The 21647-nt window shown below is 47.4% G+C and overlaps 1 protein-coding gene across 2 annotated transcripts in view; it reads left to right on the top strand.

Annotated features, from left to right (window-relative positions):
• Positions 1–21336, top strand: part of LOC101939832 (b(0,+)-type amino acid transporter 1-like) — a 29137-nt gene extending 7801 nt beyond the window's left edge. Inside the window, exons 1-7 of one of the 2 annotated variants that reach the window (XM_065587609.1) lie at positions 4811–5021; positions 5988–6069; positions 7573–7706; positions 12007–12136; positions 14959–15083; positions 15736–15823; positions 19881–21336. In XM_065587609.1, coding sequence (XP_065443681.1) covers positions 4957–5021; positions 5988–6069; positions 7573–7706; positions 12007–12136; positions 14959–15083; positions 15736–15823; positions 19881–20114 — 858 coding nt within the window. In that variant the 5' untranslated portion in view covers positions 4811–4956 and the 3' untranslated portion in view covers positions 20115–21336. Of the gene's footprint in view, positions 1–4810; positions 5022–5987; positions 6070–7572; positions 7707–12006; positions 12137–14958; positions 15084–15735; positions 15824–19880 lie in introns of those variants that run through there. The other variant, XM_065587610.1, reaches the window with a different exon arrangement.
• The last annotated feature ends 311 nt before the right edge of the window (positions 21337–21647 follow it).

Below are 21647 nucleotides of genomic sequence, written 5' to 3'. Positions count from 1 at the left end.
CAATCATAATTGGACCTTCAGAAACAAACCAATAAATAAGAGACATTTTATGAGAACATGTTGGGAGATAGTATGTCTAGTGGGTAGGGCATTGACCTGGAGTTCAGAGAGACCTGGATTCTATTCCTGGCTCTGCTACTGACTTACTGTATAACCGTGGGCAAGTAATTTCACCTCCCTGTGTCCCTGTTTCCCGCCCACCCCTTTGACGGTCTTGTCTATTTAGATTGTAAATCAATCAGGGCAGGGGCTGTCTATGTGTTTGTATGATATCTAGCCGAAGGGGACCCTGATCTCAGCTGGGGTTTCTAGGCACTATTGCCATACACATAATAATTATAAGTGTAACTGACCCCCATCTTGTCTCAGATAGGCCCGTGCAATGGCACAGGTGTCGGCACATACAAACATTACACCACAAGCTTTGGAGCAAGTGTTGTCTGTGCAGCTATAAGAGCCATGTGGGCATTTAACATTTGATGTCACTCCAAGAATGACAGTCGCTCTGAAAAAAAAAAAGAGATCGTTATTCCCAGGGCAGGGATAGAATGCAAGTCATAAGTTAGTGAGAATGTTACACTAAACAATAAATGTCATTAGGGTATAACGCAGTTAGCAAATCCTGCACTAGCTACTGGTCACACTAACTCTTTGGTTCAGACCAGGATAAACTGGCATGCGTCTGTGTGGTCCTTTGGAGGAATCACAGAGGTATTTCCAAAATTGGGACTATCTGTGGTGCAGATGTCTTTCCTCTTTGTTCCTCAGCATACAGTCTCTCTAGCAGGAGTCTCCCCATGATAAGCCAATTCTCCTACAGGATGGGAAGGAAGGACGAGACTGATATTGTTATTTTTAAACACGTAGTGGTTTAAACACTTAAACACTTAGTGGTACCAGGTACTGTGATTAAATTTATTTAATTTATATTTATTTATTGTAGATCTATTCAGGGTGAAAGTAACTTAAAGGACTTACTGGTACGCCAGATTCCTGAGCAGGGGAGTGGGGCCTCAACCAAAAGGGCGGGGCCTTTAAATCTCCTGGGCCCTTTAAATCCAGATTTAAAGGGCCTGGGGCTCCAGCTGCAGTAGGGAAGGTCCATGATGCTAGGGTGCTCAGGAGATTGGGGTTGTACTGCAAGGGAAAGACGGGAATTTATTCTTCCAAAATCATGTGACTACGTATGGTGCTTCTGTGCCGACATTTATTCTGGGGACTCCACATACCCACTCCTACCATGGCTCATGAAGCCTCACCCCAACATCTCTGACCCAAGAAAAAGGGAATTAAACTACAGACCAAGTAGCTACAGAATGGTAGTGAAGTGCGCTTTTGGGCAATGCCTCGTACCCATCTGGATGCCAATGTGGCCAACGGGGTTTGGATTATCGTGGTGAGCTTGCTTTGTATAAAGTATGTGGGGCTCAATGGGAATACTTCCACAGCCAGTGGGCACAAGACAGAACTGCTTTCCCAAGCCTATACAGGCAACCCCCACCCACGTGCACACTGGTCCTCATTCCTGGAGGGCCAGCAAAATTCATGATGCTGTGAGCTCACACATAATGGCATAACGAGGAGCCAGATGGTGAATTGGGACTGTGTCGGGGTACACTATTATAACAAATTGAGCAATGTTTTTGTTTCATGTTAACTGCTCTGTTTGGGGTCGGTTTATGGGAAGTGTGATGGGGTATTCACCCCACACGAGCCTGGAAATGATTAATGTGGCCCAAGAGGGGTTAAGTAACCTGGTAGACCACACCTGAGGGAGAGTTAGGCTTGATGAGCAAGCACTGATTGAGGATGAAGCCCACTTGGGCAGGAGCAGGCAGGGCTGATATAGGGTCAGGAAGAGAGGGCAGAAGGAGGCAGTGCTGTGGAAGTCTGTGGTTACGCTCTGGGCTTAGAGAGGGAAAGAAGGAGACCCAGGGGAAGAGTAGAAGCCCTGGGATCCTGGCCCTGAAAGAAAGGTTTAACCACAAGGGTGGTGGAGCAGAAGTCTGATAGGGGTGGAGTAGGAAAAGGCTCAGGAAAACGGCAGCAAGGTTTAGGATGGTGCAGACCTTGGCTGCTGATTTGAGAGTACCTCGACTGGTACCCGGAGCGTGGATGGGCCCAGATTCCCCTACCAGTCACTGGGGAAGCAGCACAGGGGTCTCAAACTCAATTTACCTTAGGGCAAGTGCCAGTCCTCAAATTCTCGTAGTGGGCCAATAATGTCACTGAAGATGGTGTTCAGAAAAGAAAACGTTGATATTGTATTTTTTATTTTGAATTTCTTAGAAATAATAAAACTGTCATACAACTTTATACAATTCTTCACCTGCCAGAGAGTTTTTAGTGTTTGCCAATACCTGGCAATGCTTCAGTTCTGTCAGTTTGTTGATGTTTGGCCTCAGTGATTGAGCAGTTGAAACCTTCAGGATTGCAGCAAGATGTGCATCAGAAGGTTGTGTTCGGTATTTTGACTTGTTTATATTCATTGTGGAAAAAAGTTTCTCACAAATGTAAGTACTGCCAAAAAAGGACATGATTTTTCTGAAAGTTTTGCAAAGATCTGGGAAAGATGGTGGTGGTTGTCTGAAGAACTCTGTGACATCCTTGGTTTCTCTGACTTTAGTCTTTAAAGATGTGTTGCACTGCATATCTATGAGTTCCATTTGTAAATCATATGGTGGTGTTTCCACATCAACAGAAAACGGATTAGCAAACATATCGACGCTTTCTTTGTGCTTTCTGAAATCTGAAAATGGCTGATCAAATTCTTACAAAAGCAGGTCAAGCTTAGTAGTGTATTCAGAACCACTGAACTGTATTTCAGAGCCGAGCTCTTCCACAAGTGAATTGCATGCTGGGAAATGAGTGAGATTCCCCTGAGAAATCTGATTTTTCCATAATTTTAGTTTAGTTGTGAATGTTCTCACATTATCGTACACTGCTGTCACCAGCTGGCCTGGACCTTGCAGCTTCAGGTTTAGGGTATTCAGCTCTTGTGTTACGTCAACAAGGAAAGCAAGATCTGTCATCCATTTGTGATCTTCAAATTCTGGTACAGCCATTTTAATTTCTTCCATTAATCTTTTCCCCTCTGTTTTCAATTCAAAGAATCTCTTTAAAGTAGAACCCCTGCTTAGCCAGCGCACTTCAGTGAAGTAGAGCAAGTCACTGTATTTAGATTCAATTTCCTCCAGGAAAGCAGGAAACTGTCTGTGCTGCAAGCCCCTGGAGTGAATGTAATTCACACATTTCACAACAACTGACATGACATTGTCAGATTTCAAAGATTTACGGCACAGTGCTTGTTGGTGAATGATGCAGTGTAACGCTATTGGTTGCTCAGCGTTTTGCTCGGCTGTCTTTCTTTGTACTAGTGCTACCAATCCATTTTTTTGACCAATGATTGCTGAGGCCCCATCAGTGGTTAAGCCTGCTAACAAGTGCTATGGCAAACTGGATTGTTCCAGTGCTTCTGTGAGGCAGTGAAAAATTTCACTGGCCGTTGTTCTACCACGCATTGTTGAAAAGCTGAGCAATTCTTCAGTTACTGCCAAGTTTTCATCAACGCCTCTCCCAAATATGGCAAGCTGCACACTGTCAACCAAATCGGTACTCTCATCAATTGCGATTGAATATGCGCGGAAAGCTGTGCTTTTCTCAATGAGCTGCCCATCAATATCTTTAGAGAGCTCAAGAATACGCTCTGCTAGGCTGATATTGCTGAAAACCTCTCTCCTAGTGGGACATATGATCTCACTGACTTTAATAAAGCAGTGTTTAATAAATTCACCATCAGTAAATGGCTTCCCACACTTAGCAATCATTTCCCTCATGACATAACTTGCCAAAACTGCTGACTCTGACTCTTTTCTCGCTTTCTGAAAAAGCTGCTGCTGCTTTGCTCATTCTTTTTTCAATGGTAAAACCATCTTCTCTCTGTGTTGTCCCTGATATTTATCATATTGCTGTGCATGTTTCGTAGTGTAATGCCGTTTGATACTGTAGTCTTTTAAAACAGCAACTTGGTCTTTGCAGTTCATGCACGAGTTAGTCTGTTTGTACTCAATGACAAAGTCTCTCAGGGACCACCAAGCACCTTCACCGAGACCATCCTACCATGAGGCAGTTCCTGCTCCACACTCCATGCTCTGCTGACAGCAGGACCTTGCTAGGCTGGGCCTCCTTGGGCACAAAAGCGGCTGAGAAGGCACAGTCATGGTCTGCCCACTGGTCAGATGCAGGGAGTGAGGAGCATGGCTACTACCCTAAAGAGATGGGGCAGTGGGTGGTTCTAACCCTCCCTGTGTTGTGTGTCTGAGATTATGCTCTCATCAGGTTCAGTGCCTCCTGATGCTCCTGCTGAGATGGCCTCTCCAACACAACCTACCAACATTACATGGGACAGTGGGTAAAAAAGTAAATAAAGGGCCCCATTTCATTACACAGACCTGCAGTGCCGACAGCTAGAAAGAACCTCTTTCCTGTCTTCTTATCTTCACCTTATCTTATCTGCCAGCACCAGGCACATTGACTCCGTGCATGCGCTGCTCCTGGAGCTCCCATTGGCCATGGAGTCGGCGCTCGGGGAGGGGGACGGAGGCAGCGTGCCCCCTTGCGCTGTTATTGGAGCCTCCTGAGTCACGCCACCTCCTAGCCCGTTTCCCATTCTTTTCCCTCGCTCCCTTGGCCTCCTGCTGCCCCGGCTGACTCTGCCCAGCAACTAGTGACGCTGCCTCCATGGCTGACTCTGCCCAGCGACTAGTAATGGTATCTCTGTCCCTCTCCCCCAGCCAATGGGAGCTGCAGGGGGCAGCACCTGCAGCAGACAAAGCCAGCAGCGTGGCTGCATGGGTCACGGCTCCACCAGCAACAGCAGGGATAGGGAATTGCTTGCGGGAGTCAAGCTGCCCAAGGTGAATGTCCCCCAGGCAACAGACCTCAAAAGTTTTATGAATGAGACGTTGCCGAGTGCAACCCCTGGGAGGGTCCCAGGAACAGCAGGATGGAGCAATGTTGGGGTGAGGGGCATGTGAATCTCTCCTGCCCCCTCCCCTCCTGCCCTCCCTTCCCCCGGCCGGCAGCTACGAGGGCCGGATGAAAGAACTTTTTAAAAAGTTTCCATGGGCCGCAGTGGGGAGGTTCTTGGGCCGCAGATGGCCCACGGGCCGGGACTTTGAGACCCCTGTATTAACATATATACATCGAACAAGAACGGTTTGTAACATGAACAAATGAGCCTCCTACCCCCACCCCTCCCCCGAAAGCCAAATTCTCTTACAAGTGGGCAAAAATTACTTTATGCAAAGACATCTCCACAACCTTCTCCTCTCCTTGAGAAGAGGGGGAATGCCCGTGGACTATTGTGTGGTGTGACAAATTGGGACATCTGTGTGGCATTTGGGGGCCGAACACAGGCTGTGCTAGGACTGGACCGGGCTCCCTCAAGAGGGGATTTTGGTGCCTGAGGGGGACATGGTGTTGGGCATCCAGCATGTCCCTCCCCAGCAGGGAGGGAGTTGGGATTCACTGCTGCTGGAGGAGGAAGAGGTGGTGTTGCCTGTTCCCGTAAAAGAGCAGCGGCCCCAGCAGTGGGCAGGCCCTGAAAGCGTTCCGCTAGGGGCTGCATGAGTGCATGATTCTATTCCCTCTGTGCACGCTCCCATTGCCCGGGCTGTCTCTCCATTTGCAGGAATACCTCATCCTGCCTAGGAGCCTGATCCTCTCTTGACCTAGGAAAGTCCGACTGCCCCTGACTCCTGTCTACACCAACAGGCAGGTCCTCCAGAATCCTTGACATCTTCCTTTGCTATGTCTGGGGTGCCCCTCTGCCCTACCACCAGAATGGGTTCCCTCTCAGCAGCAGAATGTCTTGCCACGACAAAGACCCGGGTAGCATTATATTTCATTTTTTCCTTGGAATGGACCTAAATCCCCCCACATAACACAACTGTACTGCTGAAGGCCACAATATTGATACTTTTTAGAATCCAGGCAATGCAGCTGTTACAGTCCCCTTCTTTCATACTACTTTGGCAGCCCACAAGGAAGCAGCTGAGATTAAAAATGGTAAGATACCTGCCTTACTTTTATTAAAATGCAATGTTTACAGCATGTGGGGTTGGTTCGGTTCTTTCAGGGGTCATGGTACAAGTCACCTTTCTGTTCTTTAAAGGCTACCCATCACTTGGAGAACATAGCAGTCCTGAATAGACCAGAATCGAAAAGACTCTGGAGGGCACCCGGCCACCTATGCTAGAGATGTTTCTAATAAGGGTGACCCCTCTATTGCTGAGTGGAGGAGTTTGGTGAGCTACGGAGCTGGACCACACCCATTTGCCCTGCTGTTAAACCCGGGGAACGAGCTTGAATTTCTGCTACACCAAATATTTGCTGAATTATGCTCTCAGGGCTGGGTTGAAATTTGAGAGGAAATTGACTAGCTAGCAGACAGAGTTTCCTTCCCATGGTAAAGTAACAAAGAACAACAGAAAACATCCACTCACCCCTGAACTCATCCCACACCCCCCGCATCACCAGAAAGTCCAACCCATGTGTTCAGTGAGCAGCACTGAAAGGGACAGGGAAACTACAGAAGTGCCTTTTCTTCACTGCACCTTTGGATTCAGGGCCGGCTCCAGGGTTTTTGCCACCCCAAGCAGCTAAAAAAAAAAAAAAAAAAAAGCCGCGATCGCAATCTCGATCTCTACCGCCGCCGCTTCAGTCTTCGGCGGCAATTCGGCGGCTGGTCCTTTGCTCCAAGAGGGACTGAGGGACCCGCTGCCAAAGAGCCGGACGTGGCGCCCCTCTCCGTTGGCCGCCCCAAGCACCTGCTTGGTGGGCTGGTGCCTGGAGCCGGCCCTGTTTGGATTAACACCTCTCCACTGCTAAGGGCCACGGCATTCTGTCGGAACTGCCAGAGAGGATGCCTCACTCACCCCCACTTCTCCCCACTTCTGCAAAGTGACTCGGTGGAGAGAGAGGCCACATGGACTGGGAATGGTAATAAACATTTGCAATGGTCACAGGGAGAATAGACTGCTCTGCCTTTCCTTGGACCAACAAATGGGTCCCTTTCCCTTCTTGGACCCATACCCAAGCCACCACCTCTCCTCCCCCTCCATGCAACTCCCATTTGCAAAGGGCAGGAAGTGGAAGAGAGGGAAGTGGGGCGGGTTTCAGTCTTTGAGCAACCGTAACCATAAGTGTCAAAAAAGTGTTCTTTTCCCATCCGGGCCCTATCAGAACCTGCATCCCTTTCCCTTTGGTCAGCTTGGTCCAGTCTCTAGCTCTGTTCAGCATGCTGGCCAACAAATGCTCAGGCACACAGGAACTCTGTTATAGCCGCTGCTAAATACTTTACAGTGGTTCATGGGAATTCAATAAAATAGGTTATGGCACAAGAATGTACATGTGACCATGTCCAGTCTCACCCTATCAAAGGTTTTGCGGTGCATTAATTGTCAATGAAGATTTCAATTCCAGAGTGAGTTGGCCATCAGCAAGAAGCAGCTGTAAATATCCATCGCTGTGTTGGAGTCCTTAGCTCATCCTTCTTTATCTCTTCCCTAGGTGAACCTTCCAAGAGCAATGATGATTGCCATTCCTTTGGTGACATGCCTATATTTGCTGGTAAACGTGAGCTACTTCGCAGCCCTGACTCCAGCTGAACTTCTGTCTTCGGGCGCTGTGGCCGTCAGCTGGGGGTGAGCTATGCGTGTACTAACACTGTCACTGTGGCCCAGTGGCTAGGGCACCAGACTGGCATTCTGGACAACTAAGTGCTACTCGCAGCCCTGCCACTGGCCTACTGAGTGATCTCGGGCAGGTCACTTCACCTGTTTCCCCACTTGTAAGATAGGGATAATGACACTAACTTCTTTTGTCAGAGGCTTTGAGATCCATGGATGGAAAAGTGCTATACTATTATTAGAGAGCTAGATTATTTTTTAAATTTTTGTCAGCCCAAAGATTTCCAGAGCACCTCCCAAGCCATATAAACACAGTACCACCGAGATGGACCCATAGAGTGGGATAGTGCCACGCAACAGGCTCACAGGCCAGAAAGGGCTAGTCTGATCTATTCTGGACTCTGGCTCAGGCCTTGGGTAAACTGTGTCTTCTTAGACCCTTTTTCAACCCCCTTAGTGCACCCCTTTCAAGTAACAGGCCTGTGCCTCCACTTCTCTTGGGAATGGGACCCTGTAGCAGGGTGGTCACCTACTCTGGCACTGGAAGGGTCAAAGCCAGCCCTGGGATAGGGCTCAGGCTGCGAAGCAAAGCCTGGGATGATTGGGGAAGTAGCCACAGCTGGGATGACACCCCAATCAAGTTGCAGCTGGCCCTATAAAGGGGCTGCTAGGCTGGCACTCAGGCACAGTCTCTCTCTAGAGTTGAGAGGGATGGGCCTGGCTGCTGGGAGCTGAGCAGGGTACCTAGACTGGAGCAGGGCTGGGGAAAGGCCAGAGGAGCTGGGGAGCTCCAGCCTGGAAAACCCCCAGGCTGCAGGACTTGACAAAGGCCGGAAGGGGAACTGGGGTTGCAGAGGGGCAGCCCACGAGTAGGCAAAGGCAGCAGGTCCAAACCCCCCTTGCGATGATGAGTGGCAATTACACTGCAGTCTGCCCCAGTGAGTGGGGGCTAGACGGTGACTGGCAGTAGCCAAAGACTGAGGTGAGGTTGGCATAGGGGGTTGGGGAGACCCAGTGAGACTGTGGGGTACTGCAGGGGGCAGAACCCTGAGTGAAGGGGCACCAGGGTCCGGGAGGGACACAGGGCCAGCGGCAAGGTGAGACACTGGCCTGCAGAGGGCGCTCTGGAGGCTGGCAAGCTAATTCCCTGGACGATCAGCAGGAGGCGCCGCAGGGGAGAGTTGTCGCCCGACTACAGACCCACAATTCAAACACTCTCCAACTGGGTCTCCCCCTTCTGATCTAACTCCATATAAATAAACACACAGAGCATGCACAATGTTCATAAAAATAATAAATCCCCTATTTATTCATTGCAAGCTCCCAGTTACTTCCATCTCTGGGACAGGAGAAGCAGATGGCCTGCTTGCTGCAGCTTCTGTGTCTTTTTCCATGTGTCTCCTTTCATTGCTGCTCACTGACATTCCCTGGACAGCCTCTCCAACTTGCTTACCCTACGTATCTTTTCAAGGCCCCGTGTCCTGCGATGGTTCAGTTTTCTTCTTTGATCCTAGGCTTTGCCTTGGGAAAGGTAAACCATTCTAGCCTGGCTGGAGCCAAGCAGGGGGTATCCCTCCATTAACATCTTCCCCATTGTTTCCTCAAGGACCTCTAGCATTCTCCATGATAGTGCCACTGTTTCATTTCCTGTTTGTCCTCACTCTAACAAATCCTTAAATTGAACTCCTTGCTGTTAGGCAGGATAATATTAAACAGATAATCTGAGGTACAAAAGAGATTTATAAAAAGCCAACACATCACTCCCTCATTCTCCACATCCTGCATACACAGACCATAGAATTTCATCAAGTGACTCCTGCATCAAGCCCATGGCTTCTGGGTGAGATCTAGCATATCTTTTAGAAAGCCATACAACCCTGATTTTAAGACTTCAAATGACAGAGAATCCACTACACTTCTAAATAAGTTGTTCATGGGATGGGAGGACAAATTTTGGCCACAAACACTGAGGCAATCTCTATTCTTATTAAAAATGCAACAGGAGCTTTGTTTCTATGGGTATGAGACAACATCTCAGGTTTTAAGAACTCATTTATGCTCTTATTGCATTGTTAATAACCCTTAATGTAATTGAAAACAGGAGTTCAAAGGACCAGTGTTCTGCTCAAACCAGTTACAAAACCCCATTAAGTTATTGGGGCATGAACTTTCTCTGCACTTCCTTTCCTGTCATTCCTGATTAACAAGTTATTTGTGAGTTCTCTGTTTTATAACCTGCCTCCTTCTCCTGCTTGACTAACCTTTTCACCCTGAGAGCACAGCTTTGGAAGAAACATGGCCCCAGCAACCAGGAGGTGGGCTAGTGTGCAGTGCATATCTGAGGGAGGAGGGGGAAGCCCATGGCAACCAGGAAGGTGGGTAGGGCAAGATGCTTATGGAGCATGAGTGAAGATTCCAGCAGCAGTGCAAGAACTCTGACAGTCACATGCTTTAACTGCTGGTTAAAGTAAAAAAAGCTGCTAGAGAAAGGCATTATCTAGTGGCCAGAGCATAGGACAGGGAGCTAGGAGTTCCTGAACTCTTGTCCTCCCTCAGATAATTATGGCTGAAATTTCAGAAGCATGGTCTCCCTTTGGGCGTAATTTGCATCCACAAAACTGCCTCAGCATTTCTTTTGAGTCAGCAATTGAGCAGCAAATGCAAATCTAAATGGTTGCACCTTGAGAAAGCTTCTCAGATTTGCACCTGCAGTTCATTTTCAGGGCTCCAGAAGTGCAGCTGCCAATTTTGTAGGTGCAAAACAGTGGTGTTGCCAACTCTTGTGATTTTATTGCAAGCCTGGTGATATTTGGAGTTTTTTCTGAAAGCCCCACCTTCTGGAGTCATGTGATTACGTGAAGCCCTCACCTTTTTTTTTTTTTTTTTATAAAGGTGGAGCCCTCCTAGATTCAGAGAAGCTTGAAATCATGAACAATAAAGGCTCAAAAAACAGAAGGCAAACACCCTTCTCCCTTTTAATATTTTTTTATATCATGATTTTTAAGCTCATCTCTTATTTTGGAAGGGACCTAACTCATGATTTTTGAACTCCTGGGATTGACAAGACTGAAACAGGGTGACCGAGCCTTAGCCAGGCTGAAAGTATAATCCAAATCTAGTGGCTTCCAATACATTCTGCCGCAAGTGTGGCCATGTTCCTCCTCCCTCACCCTTTTTCTCTCTCCCTTTTTCTTTATAGTGGTACAGAAGGGTTCAAGCCACAAAATTCAGATTGAGATTTCAAGCATAGAATGATAGGGTTAGAAAGGACCGCAAGGGTCATCTAGTTTAACCCCCTGAAGATGTTTGGATCTGGGATTTTGGTCCATTAAATGCACACAAATGGTGATTTCTTTGGCAGGCCAATGTTGTTGTAACACATTTACTATTGTTAATTTCACCCTCCATCATCCCCAAAGGTAGAATCTAATTTTGTTTTAAATACCAGACGGCAGTTTGTAGGCAGGAACAAGAGGATATCATCCCAGCGTCTGCCTCCAGAGACGTCTGCAACCTTACGTTTGGTTTGTTAGGGTAACACCAAGCTGGATGGAGCCTGCCTCAGTTTTTATGGTTCTGATTATCCTCTTACTGATTTTAAACCAGTGTAACTCTATTGACTGATACGGAATCATGCCTGATTTACTCCAGTGAGAGAGGAGAATCAGGTCCCCTGTGTCTAGCAACCTTCCTTGGGCAATCCATTAACTGTTTTCTGGACTCAAAGAAATGTAACTCTAGCATGTCTCTGAGAATGTACTCTGGAATCATAAAGCAACAGGGCAGTAACTAATGCTGAGATGTTGAGAAATGTACAAGCGGATTTAAAGAACTATGCTTTCAATGCATGTTTGAGGGGGTTGTTCTTTCTTTCTTTCTTTCTTTCCTTTCTTTCTTGTTGTTGTTGTAGTAATAATAATTTTAAAAACCTCCAACAACCCTTCGGTTTCACGTCAGCATTCTTCCCAGGATTTCTCTCCTGCCTCTTTAGATAATTAAACAAGAGGCCCCAATCCTACTCCTATTAAAATCAATAGGACTTTTGCTATTAAGTTCAATGACAACGAACACAGGCCCATGGTGTGACAGTCGCACTGCATTCCTTGAATGAATGCAATCCAGGGCTCAATCCTCTACCATTCCTTAAGGGCATTCTTCCAGTTCGTCAGGATGACCGAGTCTGCTGGCCATAGCATTGCACAACTAGTTAAGGAGGAATTAAGGGAGTAAGACTGATTGTCTTCCTCTGTCATGTTTAAAACCATTTGCTTTTGCATGATCTGTGGCTTTGCTGTTTTATTTCCCTGTCACTTAGGAATAAAGTCCTGGGCAACTGGGTCTGGGTGATCTCCTTGTCAGTTGCGCTGTCTTCATTTGGGTCAGCGAATGGAACATTTTTCAGTGGAGGCCGTGTGTGCTATATTGCTTCAAGGGAAGGCCATATGGTAAGGGAGTGGAAACTGTCTATTTAAGTGTAACCCTTCTGCCCCTCTGAGTTGGCAGCAACAAGGGCCGGGTTCAGTATCTAGGGGTTCTGTTTCAATAACGCAATGCAAAACCAGCTCGAGCCCCCACCCAGTGACCTGGGACAATTACATACCACCTCCCGGGCACCTCTAGGAGGCAATACTTCCCCTCTTGCAAGCACGAAGTCGGAGTGTAGCAAAAGCCTTTTAATAAAGGAGGGAAACAATGCAGCATTATGTTGGGGAAACACCACAAACAGGATTCATAACACAAACCATGAGCAAAAGACCCACCTCCAAGTAAGTTTGGCAGTGTCCTTTTCCCCTCAGGGTCTTAAGTCCAATCACCCCAAAGTCCAACAACCCAAAAGTCTCTGTCCCTGGTCAGTGCCGCCCCAGAGTTCAAAAGTTTATTTGCAGAGTTTTACCCCCCAAGCCTGGGTGGAAATGGGGGGGCACACTGGGTGTTAAGGGGCACCTTACGTGGTCCAAGGCCAACTGCCCTGCCTCTCCGTGGAGTTCTGCTGCAGCCTTCACCATGAATGGCTCCGCTCTACCAGCTGCTCCGCTCCAGGCGTCCCCACAAACTGCTCCGCTCCGCTCGCTGTTCCATGGGCTGCTCCAACCGTCCCGCAAACTGCTCCACTCTGCCAGTTGCTTAGCAATATATCTTCAGGCTCCCCCACTAGTTAACACAGCAATCAGTGATCTCAGCTCAGCAATTTCAGCTTGTAGTAGGGGAGCCCCACTGCTGGTGCACAATTGGCCTAAAATGAATTCAGTTCAGCAATCTCTAACTAGACTCCTAATGGAAGCAAAATTAGCTCTGCTATTCAACAGTGGACAAGAGAGTAGTACAATTGGTGTTTCAGGCCTATCCCATCAGGTGCATATACCTACCCCAACCTCTCTCAATTCACTGAGTTTTGGAACCCATGTCCCTTGTCTAGCATGTGCTACTTAGTTAATGGTGAGTCCCTCTGTCATACAACAGTTCCACTGGCCTTGATTCACATAATCAGGGTAACAACACTTTATTCTTTCTGCCCCAATAACAGAGAAACTGGGGATCCCAGACCAGCCAAAGTAACTTTCGGTTGCTGTGAGCTCATGCTAGGCGTGTGGGTGTGCCTATGCAAACAAGATCAGCCCCTGAAGTTCTTTTCCACACTTGCCATAATTCACCACCAGATGTCAGGGTAGAGCTCATCCTGACTCTACGTACATCAGGTTCGTGCTCTTCCCCCCCCCTTAATGGTGGCATGTGAAAGCAAAAAGGGGAAAAAGCTTCTTTGAGCCATTTACTGATATATATAAAGACATCCTCATTGTTTGATTCCCCCTCCCCCCCGCCAGTCTGTTTTGTTTTTTTAAAAACACACGCATTAGAAATATTGGCTCCTAACTCCCCTTTTGCTCTGTGGATTGACTCTTCAGTTGCTGCTGGCCCAGCCACAGCTGAAATGGGAGGTGATGCGGAATCAGACATTGTTCATAAACTCTCCCTATTAGGGTTTGTTTGCATGTGGAAAGGTGTGACTCTGAGCACCAGCAACAGAGTGTGCAGACGAGGTGTGGGCTTTTTTTTACCCTCAGGTTATCTACTGTGGTGGAAATGCCTGCGCATTGGCTACATTCGTGCTCACACCATTGCTGGAGCTGAAGCTGCACATGTATTAGATCAATTGTGGGGTGGGGTCGAGGGGAACTATCAAAAACGTTGAGTGTAGACATAGTCTCGAAGTCTTTTACTCTTAAGGGTCTCTCTCAATGGTTAAAGTAAATTGAAACAGGGTGGGGCGGAGGGGAGGGGAGCTGTGAGGGCGTGCTGATCCCTATGCCAAGGAGAAGAAGGGGAGCTCTTTCTCTGCACTTAGCAGGGAAGCTGTGTTCCTTCTAGCACCCTCTTAGTATAGTTCTTGCTCTCCCTCATTTCTCCTCCCACCTGCATAAGTGTAAGACTCTGCATCCCCTACGCCCTCAGCTCATGGACTCTTCAGTGTGTTTAAATGCCTGGGCCCATGCAAACAACTCAGGGGGTTATGTGTTGCATGGCTCCTATTAGAAATGAAAGATGGTGTCATCCATACATAGAAAGTTCTGGGATGCATATGATGCTCTGGGCATGTGCATTAACAGATAGTTCAGAATGTATGCCATTACCCAGTTTTTCAGGCAGTAGGGTAGTATTATAACTGAGCACCTGATAGTCATTTCAGAAATTAGACAAAGTGCTCTCTTTAAACCCTCCCATTCAGAACCAAGCAATGGAAAGGCTAGCAAGTTACCCTACATTCTGTAACAAATCAGGGTTTGTTTGGGGGCTGGTTGCAATAGTCTTTCATTTCTAGATGCTTAGTTCCCCAAATGGTCCCACTGATGTCAAGTCCCATTGGAAAGTAACTGAAAATAGCAGAGCTGGAGAACAGTGAGGCTGCCCAGATGTAACAAGGCAGAATTTGCTTTCAGAATCTTTATTATTAATGATGATTAATGATCCAGAAAGAATCTGACTTGGCTTTCAGGTACCAGCTAGAGGCTACAGACTGACAGAATCCCCTCTTTTATTTGCAGCCTGAGCAAATCTGATGCAAAATTACTGAGCCATGATAAAAATAGCCTTGAGGCGTTCCATGTTTACACCCTTCAGAGTAGAACTGAGTTTTAATTAGAGTGCTTAGCTGCTGGTTAAGGTCCCAATCCTGAACTCTTGCTTCAGGCAAAACTCCCACTGCAGCCTATGGGAGCATGAGTATGCATTTCAGAATTGTCTGTCTGTTACCTTTTGCTTTGACTTTCAGCCAGATATTCTGTCCATGGCTCATGTGAGATGCCTCACGCCTTCCCCTGCTCTGATATTTACATCAGCCATGGCTTTAATAATGATAATACCAGGAAACTTCAGCAGCATAGTAAACTTCTTCAGGTATGGTTAATATTTCCATTTCCCCTCCCCCTCCCAGAATCTGTTTTTACATTTTTAATACATTCTCTCTACCTGCTGCCTTCAGGTTATCATTTTCTAGCTAACAATTTCTGGGGGGAGGGGGAAAGAAGAAGTGAAAGTGTGTGACTAGCAAATTTGTGGCATGTGAATGCTGCTGTGATTTATAGTAATTTACAAATGGATCCATACCTGCTATTTTCATAGATTATAAGAAGAAGCCACTGTGATCCTCTTGTCTGACACTATATAATACAGGCATAGGATTTTTCAGAATCAATTCCTGTTTGAACTAGAGCATACATAGAAAAGCATCTAATCTTTTATTTAAAAATTCCTAGTGATGGAGAATCTACCACAAACTTGGTAAATTGTTCCAATGGCTAATGATATTTTCTCCATTTTAAAGTTTTGATCACTGTAGGTGAGAAAAATGGAGTGCATGTTGATAAGTGTTGGATTAAAAGGGGCTCTTTTGTACTAAAGTTAATGATTCCTTTCCTTTTTAAGCAGTACACTTTCTTAAAGATACATACAGTTGCTATCTGAAAAGCAAGGCTTTTATAGTCAGCTGATCTAATTCCTGAACTCAATGGTAGTAACTTTTTTATTTTTATTTTTATTTTTTTTGCAGTTTTACAGCTTGGCTTTTCTATGGCACAACTATTGCTGGTCTCCTGTACTTAAAGATTAAGAAACCGGAACTGCCAAGATCATATAAGGTAAAATTTAAAAAACATTTATTTGTTGCCCAAGGAAGTGAGAATGATGTTGCACCCTTGATAGACTGTACCAAATATTCTCTTTAATCCCATCTGGCAGGATTGAACATTAGTGTACTATGGAGACAAATAGCTACCTGCAAGGAAACGGCTATAAAGCTAATTAAATATGTATTGTATATAAAAAATAAAAACAACGCTGCCCCTCACACCAGGGAAGGTTTATCTTTAGGCCTGGATCTCAGACAGTGCTTCTTCTTACAAATGGGAGAGGAAAATAAAATCAGATTCTCATCTCAAAAGCTATTTCTGGCTACTCCTGGGATGGGTCACCCCCTTCTGTTGGTAAACCTGTGAGAAGAGGATCTAGGAAAAGGAGCGTTCTAAAAGGAGCTCCTGAGTCATTTTGCCATGGCTGGGGCCAGGGCCGGCTCCAGCATTTCTGCCGCCCCAAGCAAAAAAAAAAAGCCGCGATTGGCGGCGGCAATTAGAAAAAAAAAAGCCGCGATCGGCGGCGGCAGTTCAGCGGCAGGTCCTTCGCTCCTAGAGGGAGTGAGGGACCTGCCGCCCCCGAATTGCCGCAGGTGCCGCCCCTCTCCCTTGTCCGCCCCAAGCACCTGTTTGTTAAGCTGGTGCCTGGAGCCGGCCCTGGCTGGGGCACGTGTTTGCTTCCTAGGGTACTGGTTCCCCAATACAGCTTAGCTCATGGGATCCATATGAGGTCCTGTTCTGGAGTCACCTGTTCCTCTCTCCAGTGCCCCAACAGACTGCGCAGCTCCAGAGAAGATGTGTTGTAGGGCTTCTCCTGTTAGGCAGGGAACTCTTTAGAAAGGAGAGTTCCTAGGCATAGAGGGGTTCACTGAAAAAGAGAACACAGAGCAGGCTCCATTCACAATCCATTGGCTTTTCTTTGGGATAGGGGCAATACGTAGATTTTGGGGTTCTCCAGGAGGCATGGAGCAGGTTTAATATTTAAAGCTAGACTTGACAAAGCACTAGTGATGGTACAGTAGAGCATGGCCCTGCACTGGCAGGGTGATGGAAAAGTCCCAGTAAGGCACCTATCACCTGTGATTCTGTCCTGAAACTAAGACAGCGAACTCCATGTTGTTGGCTAAAGAAGATTGAAACAGTGAAAGTGCAACCCCCTATTCAGTGTGTTTTATGTGCCTCCTGGGTCTCAGTCCACAGAGGTAATGGGCCTGTTACAATTGTTAACTTGATAGTTTGGCTCTTTAGCTCAAACTGTAGCAACTCATGTCACTAACTCCAGAGGTCCCCTGACCTTGGCTAACATGGCAGTGGCCATAGAAGGATCTGTCCTTGTGACACACCATTGTCTGCAAGAGGAACATTTTCACACCCAAAGTAAAACTAGAGTTTTTATTAGAATTTTGCCAGAAGGGCTGGGGCCCAGTTGGGAGTGAGCAGGGGCTGAGGCAGGCAGAGCGGTGCTGCTGAGCAGTAAGGCTAGGGAGATCTGTGGAGGGTCCCATCCATGCTCTCCCTATTTGTAAGGGGACTGTTGCCCCCTTACTAACACTCAGTGGGGGTGTTTTGGTTGGCTAGCTCCCAGCACTAAAAGGGGAAGGGTCGATGGCAAATCAGGAGCCTGAGACTGACAGTCCCCAGGAACAATGGGGAGAGGCCAATGCTCCAGATCAGCCTGATTGACAGGGCGGGCAGGCTAATCAGGGAGTCAGGAGGCCAGGGGGGTCCCGTCCTCCGTGTGAACTGGAATGGCCTGAGTCAGACAGAGTGGGGCCGAGCTAAGGAGAGAGCAGGAGCCCAAGCTAAGCTGCTGGGAGCAGAGCTGTAGCCCTGAAGCCAGAGCACGGCCCAGAGAGAGCAGACCTGCCCTGGGAGGAGAGCTGCAGCAACCAGAGCCAGAGGGGCTAGACAAGCAGCCAGGAAGCAGGTCAGAGCTGGGAGCAGAGTCACAGAAGCAGCCTGCAGAGCAGACCCGTCCTGGAGCCAGGGCCGGCTCCAGGCACCAGCTTCTCAAGCAGGTGCTTGGGGCGGCCGGTCGGGAGAGGGGCGGCAGGTCCAGGTATTCGGCGGCAATTCGGCGGACGGTCCCTCACTCCGGCTCGGAGTGAAGGACCTCCCGCCGAATTGCCGCCGCAGATCGCGATCGCGGCCGCTGCTTTTTTTTATTTTTTTTTTGGTTTTGGCTGCTTGGGGCGGCCAAAACCCTGGAGCCGGCCCTGCTGGGAGCAGAGCTGTAGCAACCAGAGCCAGAGAGGCCAGAGAAGCAGCCCAGGGAGCTGGAGGCAGAGCAGCAGCAGCAGCCGTGCTGAGGCAGTGTGGTGGAGCTGGGGCTGGAGCAGTCCGGAGCTGGGTGCGGTGAGCAGCTGGGGAGAGCGAGGGGGACCCTGGGCAGCGGGCCCAGTGCAGGGAGACGCCTCAGCCAAGAGGCTCTGCAGGCCAGACTTGGAGGGGGATCGTAACCCTGTCAGGGCGGGGGCAAGAAAAAGGGTCCTGCCACCTAGAGCCTGAGAGCGTGTGGCCACCGCCAGAGCAAGTGTCCAACCCGCAGCGTCTCTGCAGCACAGCCAGGGCCTGAGAAGGAGCCTGGGACCTACAAGGAACAGACTGTGAACTGCCCTGACGTTCCAAAGACACTGTTTGTAATGTTCTCTGCCACAGAGCAGGGTGATGTGTTTTCCTTTAACTTTTCCCATTTTTCCTTATTCTTTTTTTAAATTAATTGTTAATTAAACAACTTGTATTTGCTTTAAATTGTATGAAATGATCAGTGGGTCAGGGAAGTGCCCAGTGCAAAGAGATTACCCCAGAGTGGGGACACCCTAGCTCCTGTCCTGGGTGACCACAACAGGGTTGGGGGTCGAGACCCCCAGGAATCCTGGGCCCAGCCTTGTCGGGGTTTACGAGGACTCTGCCAGACAGGAGAGTGGAAGGGGAGTCCTCAAGGGCAGGGAGGCCTCTGGGTAAAGGAAGTGGGAGCGAGGACTCAGATCCTTTCGCTAGCTCACTTCACCGGGGTAGTGCAGAAGCCAGGAAAGTTCCCCACAATAGCGGGACCATTCCCCCGCTTACATGTTAAACAAGCACAACACCATTGCCCTTGGCAGTTTGATACCCTACTTTCAGGAAGGAATCACAGAAGTTAGAGATGGAAAAGAACAATTGGGGCACCTAACCCATCTCCCTGTCAGTGCAGGATTATTCCCTCTTGTTTATTTACAGGTTTTTGGTGAAATTTTAAATTCAATTTAATTTTAATTTAAATTTAAGTTTTGGATTAAATATTTTTAAGGCCAAACTTACAGAAATAGGCTACTTGGGCATCCACCCGTCGGTGCATGTGTAACCCCTGTCTGCTTGGTGTGGCGCTCTGTCCCTCTCTAGTGGCATCTAGACCATCTAGAGCAGGGGTTGGCAACCAGCAGAAGTGGTTTGCCGAGTCTTCCTTATGTCACTCTAATTTAAGGTTTCATGTGCCAGTAATACATTTTAACATTTTTAGAAGGTCTCTTTCTAGAAGTCTATAATATATAACTAAACTATTGTTGTATGTAAAGTAAATAAGGTTTTTAAAATGTTTAAGAAGCTTCATTTAAAATTAAATTAAAATGCAGAGCCCCCCGGACCAGTGGCCAGGACCTGGGCAGTGTGAGTGCCACTGAAAATCAGCTTGCATGCGCCTTTGGCACGCGTGCCGTAGGTTGCCTACCCCTGATCTAGAGATTAATGAGTCTGCTACAGCCTTAGGCTGTACACCAAAGCTTCAGTTGTCCCAGGTTTGATCCTGCCTGCTGACGACCAGTTCTGTCGGCATACGGCATTGTACAAGTGATCAATCAGACACCATTATAGAATTTGTGGTTCTGTGTTCATAATCCTCAGTGTACCTAGAACATGCGCGCACAGGTTTAATGGCTGGCTGAAGAGTTTGTGCCCAAAGACCCCGTTTTGCAAGGTGCTGAGTGCTTCCTGGAAAGTGCTATTCCAGCGGGGGTGAGGGCATTCAGAACGTCACAGGGTCAGGCCCAGGATATATATGGTCCTTTACAGAGATGTTTTGCTTTCACAGGTTCCAATTATTATACCAATAATTGTGCTGATTGCATCTGTGTACCTGGTGCTGGCTCCAGTCATCGACCAACCACAGATCGAGTTCTTCTATGTCATCCTATTCATCCTTAGTGGTATCATTGTTTACTTCCCATTAGTTCATTACAAACGCCATCCCCAGTTTTTACAGAGAATCACTTTGCATCTCCAGCTGCTCCTGGAAGTTGCCCCGACTGCTAAGAACACGAACTGATTTAACATTCACTGTACTATACTGTTGGCTGCTCCTACTTATTTATTCCAATATTGAAGACCATATTTGTTTGAGATATATGTGCAAAATAGCTTGTTCATAGGGAAAGCAGAATAACTACATTAAGTAGATTGGAAGAAAATGGAACAAAAACATCTGGTAGATAGATATGGGCCAATGGAAGATTCCTTGTGTATTTTCTGGGGAGACATTCTCCCTTCCACACATACATTCTGGACCCCCTGCCATTGCTGAAGACTCCACAGTGCATCATGTATATTTCTATCCTGGCAAAGAGGAAGAGGAATTCTCATGAAGGATTCATACTTTTATTCAATCAAGGAAATAAAGTCTTATCACTGGTAACGTACCATTATCCCTGCAGTAGGCTACAGCCATGAGCCAGCTTCTCCCAGCAGGCCCTTTAAGTTACTTCTACCCAGCTCTGCCCAGACGGGCGCCACAGCCTTACAAATAAACCGTAGGGGCAGGGAGGAACCTTCCACAGCAAAACATCCTTTGCTTCCCAACCATCTCTGCTGGACTGAGGTTTTCCCAGTGCTCCTCCACAGTTCAGAGGCAGACCAGTTCAGTCTCCCTGATCTGAGAGAGAATCACCAGCAGGCAGTCCTCTGCTTACCTGTGTCTCTCCTGTTAGGAGGGTAGAGGCAGATTATATGCTTCCCTCTTTCCCCGAACTTGCCCTGATTGGCTGAGAGGGGGAGGAGGCCTGTCCTACCCTACATGACTAGGCCCCTTGAGGTCCTAAGTACTAAAGAGAACCATAGTTTAGGGGTTTTGCAGACACCAGCTATTAATTGGATATTAATAGAAATTATGGGATTAATTTCTCCCCCTCTGCCTCTGTTGGTCAGTATGTCTGTGCCTGCCACAGAACTCCTGGACCAGGGGAGCTCCCCGTAGACGTCCCCTTCTGACCTTGTCACAGTGCCTTTCTGCTGATCGTGCCAGTGCCATCCCTCTGAGTGGCGGCATCATCAGATATAGATACAGAGATGCAGGGTTTTTTTGTTTTTTTTTTGGTATGGTGTGATTAGGGCCTTCTGAATGTGTTGCTCTTCTAAACCTATTGGTTTAAATACTGGTAAGGAGGATTTTCTTTCACTACTATTTACATAAAACAATAGAGGAGAAACAAGGAATCATTTCCCACCCTGATATGTACACTTATTGTAATTATTAAACACTAATGTCAAAAGCATTCACTGTGGTTGCTACATATTACCTTGTTACATTCTCTGTTCTTATATCTTAGTGATATACAAGTAATGGAAAGCCGTGCTGTCACATGGAAAGGGCAATTGGATCACATAATCCACCAACTGTGCTGTCTCCCTCATATAACCAATGAAATTGTTGTATGCAAATTAGCTGTAGAGTAAGGGTGGCAATTGGTTGAGTTACTTCTGATATCACAATAGTATAGCATTCTTACTGTGGCTGTTCGCCGCATGGGTGTAAATTTGTAAAATCAAAGTGCCTGAGAACTTAGAAATTGGACCGTAACAGACC

Source organism: Chrysemys picta, chromosome 3 (genome assembly GCF_011386835.1).
Source record: "Chrysemys picta bellii isolate R12L10 chromosome 3, ASM1138683v2, whole genome shotgun sequence".
Lineage (NCBI taxonomy): Eukaryota > Metazoa > Chordata > Testudines > Emydidae > Chrysemys > Chrysemys picta.
The sequence above is the reverse complement of the archived record's forward strand: the minus strand, read 5'-3'. Positions and strand labels throughout refer to the sequence as shown.